Below are 7,500 nucleotides of genomic sequence, written 5' to 3'. Positions count from 1 at the left end.
CTAGATGTAGTTAGGGTTTTATCATCATTTTCAGCTTGTATTCTACTCTGATAGACCAGACGAGGATTGTATCCTCTCTGTGTGAAACGTTGTTGCATTTCTTCAAGTTGCTGGTCTCTTCTAGCCTTATCGCTATTATTCCTAATCGTCCGGAGGAGTTGGGCTTTCGGAATTGCTTTAAGGAGTGCTGCTGGATGATTACTGGTAGCGTGCAGAATTGAGTTCTGCACGCTACCAGTAATCATCCAGCAGCACTCCTTAAAGCAATTCCGAAAGCCCAACTCCTCCGGACGATTAGGAATAATAGCGATAAGGCTAGAAGAGACCAGCAACTTGAAGAAATGCAACAACGTTTCACACAGAGAGGATACAATCCTCGTCTGGTCTATCAGAGTAGAATACAAGCTGAAAATGATGATAAAACCCTAACTACATCTAGGAACAATGATGAGAAGAGAATGACGTTCACAACTGTATATAGTCCCTTGACTAGATCTTTGGGAAAGTCATTAAGAGAACATTGGCACATTGTGCAGGGTGACCCATCACTTCCATTCAACAATTGGCATAACCCTAGGGTGGGGTACAAACGCAATAAGAACCTCAAAGATCTCCTGATGCTAACTGATCCGATTCACTGCTATACCCATGAAACATGGCTGTCACAGAAAAAGAAACCAGGGTGTTATAGGTGCTTGGGATGCACGACATGCCATTCTATGATCCCAGGGGCCACCTTTGGCCATCCACACCGGAACCAGAGATACAAAATCAGACATGTATTGACATGTACCACTACGCATGTGGTTTATCTACTGAACTGCAGCTGTGGGCGTTTCTATGTGGGTAAAACCACAGACGATGCCAGAACTCGTTTTGCCAACCATAGGTCGTCAATCAGGGCGGCCCTCAAAAAGGGTTCGAGTGACCAGCCAGTGGCTAGACACTTCGTGGAAAAAGGCCATGCCCTCCAGGATCTAAGATTTACACTAATAGACCATGTCCCCCCACTGAGGCGAGGGGGGGACAGGGACACACTTCTTCTACAAATTGAGGCCAAGTGGATCTTTCGATTAAACACTCTCCATCCACAGGGACTGAACGTTATGTTTGATTGGCACTGTTTTTTATAATTTTTATAATTTTTTTATAATTTTTTGAATAATTCTTTACAGTCTGAAAAGTTTTTCCATAGACTGTGCCACTAACTAAGATTTGTTTGGGAGAGTCCACGTACCATCCAGCAACACTCATTTATGTTCTTCATTTCACTCTTTTGTCTTCTCTTTCTCTTTTTTGTTTTTCCCCTTCTGTTTTTTGTTTTCCACCCCCCCTTTTTATCACATTTTTTGTAATTTCCCCCTTTTTTTTTTAATCTTTCTTTCATTTTATTTTATTTTATTTTATATTTTATTGGATATTCTTTATTTTTTATTTTCTATATTTTAATTTTAATTTTTAATTTTTATTTTTATTTTTATATTTATATTTATTTTTATATTTATTTTTATTTATATATTTTTTATTTATTTATTTTAGTATATTTTAGTTTATTTTATTTTATTTCATTTTTCTCTTTACACTTCTAGTGGTGATGTGGGCTTTGATCTATGTTAATTTTCTTCTCTTTGTAATCTAGGGCTATTATAGTAATGCATGGGGTCTATGGCACACTATGGCACATTACGGTTAATGGTGTAATCACAACGGTTTATATTTCCTACTTCATACTCTTTTACTTTAAATTGGAGAATGTGTTTGGCTGATAGATTTTTCAATTATTTTGAGGTCATAACGAGTTTTTGTCCGTGGTGATACAGATTAACATCTGATTGTGTATCTCTGATCGTTGGATCCCCTGTATGTGCTCCTCTCTGTTACATCTTAAGGGGTTGTGTGTAACTATTACTCTATTGTTTTTGTCTTATTTGTCTTTGCCGTATCAGCTTGTGCCTTAGGGCTGTATTGTTTACGTGCGCCTTGTGGCTTCTGGTCGCCGTGGCAACGGTAAACAACCCCGGTGATTGGCTGTTTGCCCCCCACACGTGAGAGTCCTACGTGAGACTGAGTTCCGGGTTCTCTATCCGGCGTTGTTTGCCGGTGCGACCGTGAACGGCTCCTGAGTCTGAGGGTCATGTCTCTTCTCGGGTGAGTTATACATTGGCGATCTGGCAGCTCTTGAGAATAAATGTTAGTCCCTATTGAGTATTTTAAGAATGTAGGTATGAATGAACGTTATCTCTCAGCAAAACTCACTGAGTGATCTGTCTGCTTTCTATGCTTGTTTTCATTGCATCACAGTTATTATAAGTGCACCTGGGCTGTCACAGTTTTGGTTGAGCCAGGATGGCTCATTTATGTACATGTATATATGGTGATATGATAACACTTAACCTATTCGGTAAATATTTGTTGTGTATAAATGTGACTCAGTGGTCACCATGGTTACAATTTGGCGGTTTTTTGTCTAATTGAGGGGAGGGGTTTCAGTTATACATTGTATAAAGTCACTCTTGTTTGTTAAACACATTGTCTGAGGAAGGGGATTTTTGTCCTCGAAACGTCACATTTTTTGCAGTAAATTATTTCACAAAAAAGACCAGTGAGTGCAAGTCTGCTTTTTCTTTCTATATGGATCTTTACTAGCACCCTGGCAGCTGCTATTAAGTGAGAGTGCACATCCCTGCTACTGTTATATATATATATATATATATATATATATATATATATCTATATCTATATATCTATCCTCCGTGTGTGTCTGCACTCCCAATGCTGTGTGGTCATCGACCAGGGTGCAAAGTCAATCAAGTATACAGTCTATATCCAATAAGGGACTGCACTCGCTGGATTTGGTTTAAAGAACCTTTAAATCTTTATTATGGTAACGTTACGGGGTTCGCAGACCTGGTTTTCTGGTCTGAGGAAGGGGTCTGCGAACCCCGAAACGTTACCATAATAAAGATTTAAAGGTTCTTTAAACCAAATCCAGCGAGTGCAGTCCCTTATTGGATATATATATCTTACTTCCTTTAAATTAGTTTTGAGAATCCGTAATAGTGACAGTTTCAAAAGTTTTTTGAAATAAATATTTTGTATGCTGGTCCTTTGCAATGCAGTGCTTGCTAATAGATATATATGTATGTATGTGTGTATATATATATATATATATATATATATATATATATATATACACACACACACACACACACACACACACACACACATATACACATACATATATATACACACACATATATATATATATATATATATATATATATATATATATATACACACATACATATATATATCTATTAGCAAGCACTGCATTGCAAAGGACCAACATACAAAATATTTATTTCAAAAAACTTTTGAAACTGTCACTATTACGGATTCTCAAAACTAATTTAAAGGAAGTAAGATACTCCCATAGTTTTACATTATGGTCAACTAGGGCTAAAAGTAATATGAGTGTGTCCACTACTTTAGGCAATAAAATATGTGGTTTAAGAAATAGCCAGAATATTGAAGGAAACCTAGGATAAAGAATTCACTCTGGCCGCTCTAGGAAATGTGTGGGATATGGGCAATTTCTACAGAAAAGATTTGTTTAATGTCCCTTTTAAACAACACTAAAAGGCATAGTGTAATGTGGCAGAATAAATTAAAAATATTTTCTACATTATGCTTATTTTTATTTTCCTAATCTGATCCCAATGGATAATGTTGCTTTAAGTATTGTCTCAATTTGAGGGCACTTACCAGCATTTTCTCAGTTGCCTCCTGTCCCACAACACTACAAATATCTCCAAAGTTTGCGGCACAAACCTATAACATAAGGTGAAACTCAAATTGAGTAAGGCTACATTCCCTATGTTGCAGCATAGATTCATGTTAAAATAATGTGTACAAATATTATTATTGCAGTCAAAATATAATATCACCACCCAGTATTTCTGTAGGACACAACTTGACTGATGCCAGGGAGGCATTGGTTGTAATTTTTGTAGATTTGTCCATAGTAATAGTCTGTATCTTACATGTATCCTAATGTACAGATGCTTCCGGTCTACAATACAATGCAAATAACTTACACGTGGGACAATCCCCAACTAACTTCAGTTTTCAAAAGTGCTGTTTAAATTGAAGCAGAGAGACTCATATGCACTGCCTTGGATTGCTTTAGCATTAAATGACCACAGGTGGGTCAGACTGCTGATCCCCGATTATCAACAGGAGGATCTTCTGCATGTCTGAGCGTAGCACTCTGGGCAGCTATAATTGTGTCTAGCAGGAGAATTTAATACTGCTTAAGAACTAGCTGGATCAAGAAACAGATATAGTAAACAAGGAGAAATTTGAAAACCATTGCTGCCATACGGCAATGTCCGTCTCTTGATGTTTTCCGATATGGTAAGTGTGATTAACCTTGATACAAGAATTGCCGATTGTGTTAAATACCAACTTTTGGATATCATAGGAATTTTCTGACTGGTTGAGATCAATTCTAAATTAACATACAACTAACCATTACAAAAATATGATTTCAAACCAGGAGAACTTTTAAAAAGGTGAATTCAGTCTAAGAATCCTTAAGTTTTAATAGTAGAATTTGTTGCTGGATAGTTTTTATTTAAAGGGACAGTCTACACCAAAATATTTATTGTTTTAAAATATAGATAATCCCTTTATTACCCATTCCCCAGTTTTGCATAACCAACACGGTTATATTAATAAACATTTTACCTCTGTGATTACCTTGTATCTAAAGCATCTTCTGATAGCCCCTGATCACATGACTTTATTATCTATTGACATTTATTTTAGCCAATTAGTGCTGTGTTGACTCAAATAACTCCCCAGGCGTGAGCGCAATGTTTTCTATATGGTCCACATTAACTAGCAGTCTCCTGTTGTGAAAAGCTAATAAAGCTCTCTAGTTGCTTAGAAACAGGCAGACATTTAGAGGTTTAAATGTTATAAAGTATATTAAAGTATATTAATATAACAATGTTGGTTGTGCAAAGCTGGGGAATGGGTAGTAAAGGTGTCATCTATCTTTTTAAACAATAACAATTTTAGTGTAGACTGTCCCTTCAAGAAGGTAAAAGAAAGGATAATCATCCAGGTCTCATTTGACCGGGGTGATTGACAATTGCTTGCGCAAGTGCAGGGGACGGCATTGCATTAAAAAATTAGCAAATTTGAACTGACAGCTGCCAGTACCTAAGATGGCTAAAATAGAAATTGGGGGATCATAAGAGAGCTGTTTGGGGGGGGTGATCGTGGAGGTTGGGGCGTTAGGGGGAACCTACACTGCAAAAACACACACACATAGAATATATATATATATATATATATATATATATATATATATGTACTTAAGATGGCGGTGACAATTGTGGGGTGGGGGAAGGAAGAGAGCTGTTTGAAAGGGGTTAGGGAGGGATCAGGGGGTGGGATGTGTTAGGTGGGAGACTGATCTCTACACTAAAGCTAAAATTAACCCTACAAGCTACCTAATTAACCCCTTCACTGCTGGGCATAATAAAAGTGTGGTGCGCAGCGGCATTTAGCGGCCTTCTAATTATCAAAAAGTAATGCCAAAGCCATAAATGTCTGCTATTCCTGAACAAAGGGGATCCCAGAGAAGCATTTACAACCATTTGTGCCATAATTGCACAAGCTGTTTGTAAATAATTTCAGTGAGAAACCTAAAGTTTGTGAAAAAGTAAACTATTTTTTTTTATTATTTGATGTCATTTGGCGGTGAAATGGAGGCATGAAATATATCAAAATGGGCTTAGATCAATACTTTGGGTTGTCTACTAAAAAAAAGTAGGGGAATGGTTTGGCAATAGCAAAGTGCTACTTGCCCTATAACTTGCAAAAAAAAGCAAAGAACATGTAAACATTTGGTATTTCTAAACTCAGGACAAAATTTAGAACATATTTAGCATGGGTGTTTTTTAGTGGTTGTAGATGTGTAACAGATTTTGGGGGTCAAAGTTAGAAAAAACAAATTATGCTTATCTGATAATTTTCTTTTCTTCAGATGGAAAGAGTACACAGCTGCATTCATTACTTTTGGGAATTCAGAACCTGGCCACCAGGAGGCGGCATAGGAACCCCAGCCAAAGGCTTAAATACCTCTCCCACTTCCCTCATCCCCCAGTTATTCTGCCGAGGAACAAGGAACAGTAGAAGAAATATTAGGGTAAAAAAAAGGTGCCAGAAGAATAAAAATAACAGATGCCACATAGAAAAACACGGACAGGGAGCTGTGGACTCTTTCCATCTGAAGAAAAGAAAATTATCAGGTAAGCATAATTTATGTTTTTCTTCATAAATGGAAGTCCACAGCTGCATTCATTACTTTTGGGAAAACAATACCCAAGCTATAGAGGACACTGAATGCAAAACGGGAGGGTACAAAAGGTGACCCATTCTGAGGGCACCAGGCCTACAAACCCTACCCAAAAAAAAGCAGATAAAGCTTTGAAAAAGAAAAAAGACCCCAAGGAGACTGACCCGCAGATAGTCCATAAACCTTGCTAGAGACCGCAGAAAATGACTCGACTGAGCCAACCCACCTCCAGAAGACACCACAGCCCAGCAGTCAGTCCCCAACAACCCAACCCTTACTAGAGAAAGGGGTCAAGCACCAAAAACTCCCAAAAAAGGAGAAAACGTGAAAGAAAAAAAATCAAGGGTCCCCAAAGGGACCTCAAATATAGTGCAACCGGTTCCAAATGAAAAAGGGAACCCCGAGAACCAAACCAAGCTCACAGACCTGAAACGGTCTTGAGAAACAGGCAAGCAATGAGAAAACACAGCACCCACAGTGGGTATGCAAACGCTCAACCTTCAGGTAGTGAAGCCGCTAAACTAACCACTAGACCAAAACAGCAAGTCAGACCCCGGAATACGCAGAAACCACAAGGTTAAGATCGGGAACATAAACCGAGAAGAAAACTTCTCCTCAATAGAATGCAACTGCATCTTAAAAGACAACTGAAGACAGAGTCCTCAAGTCACAGATAACTCAGAATATCGAAATATTTACAGATCGAACTCGTGCAGCAAGCGACAGGCAGGTCTGAAAAACAGTGGAACAGAAAGGACCCCAAACACCCACCCCTAGGGAAGGATGGAATGGGTGAACTCGGTCACCCCAACAGAACGCGGGTGCTAACCCAAGAGCTCCTTTAAATAGGTACTGACAAAGATAACCCCATAGGAGATGAACATCGCAAATGCAGAAGATTCCTATGAGAACCCATTATAATTGACAGTCTCAACATGGAGATTCCACAAGCTCCCTTACAGGATAAAAATACCTGTTCTAACTTCCTGCACACCGGACAACAAACCTCCAGAGAGGGGAAACCCCTCCCCCTTCATAAGAAGGACCAAACAACCCCCCCCCCCCCCAAAGGGAAGGGCACATATAAGAACAGTGCACATGCTCACAAGGCATGAGCCAAGTCTGATGAA

The 7,500-nt window shown here is 38.5% G+C and overlaps 1 protein-coding gene across 1 annotated transcript in view; it reads right to left on the bottom strand.

The window, feature by feature from the left end:
* The window catches only part of LOC128661629 (serine/threonine-protein phosphatase 4 regulatory subunit 1), a gene marked incomplete in the record, with an annotated part of 255,897 nt that overhangs the window by 134,746 nt on the left and 113,651 nt on the right, over window positions 1–7,500 (bottom strand). The window contains 1 exon segment of the mRNA XM_053715861.1: window positions 3,766–3,831. Within this exon segment, the coding sequence (XP_053571836.1) occupies window positions 3,766–3,831 (66 nt within the window).

The sequence above is a fragment of the Bombina bombina genome, chromosome 5 (genome assembly GCF_027579735.1).
Source record: "Bombina bombina isolate aBomBom1 chromosome 5, aBomBom1.pri, whole genome shotgun sequence".
Lineage (NCBI taxonomy): Eukaryota > Metazoa > Chordata > Amphibia > Anura > Bombinatoridae > Bombina > Bombina bombina.
The sequence above is the reverse complement of the archived record's forward strand: the minus strand, read 5'-3'. Positions and strand labels throughout refer to the sequence as shown.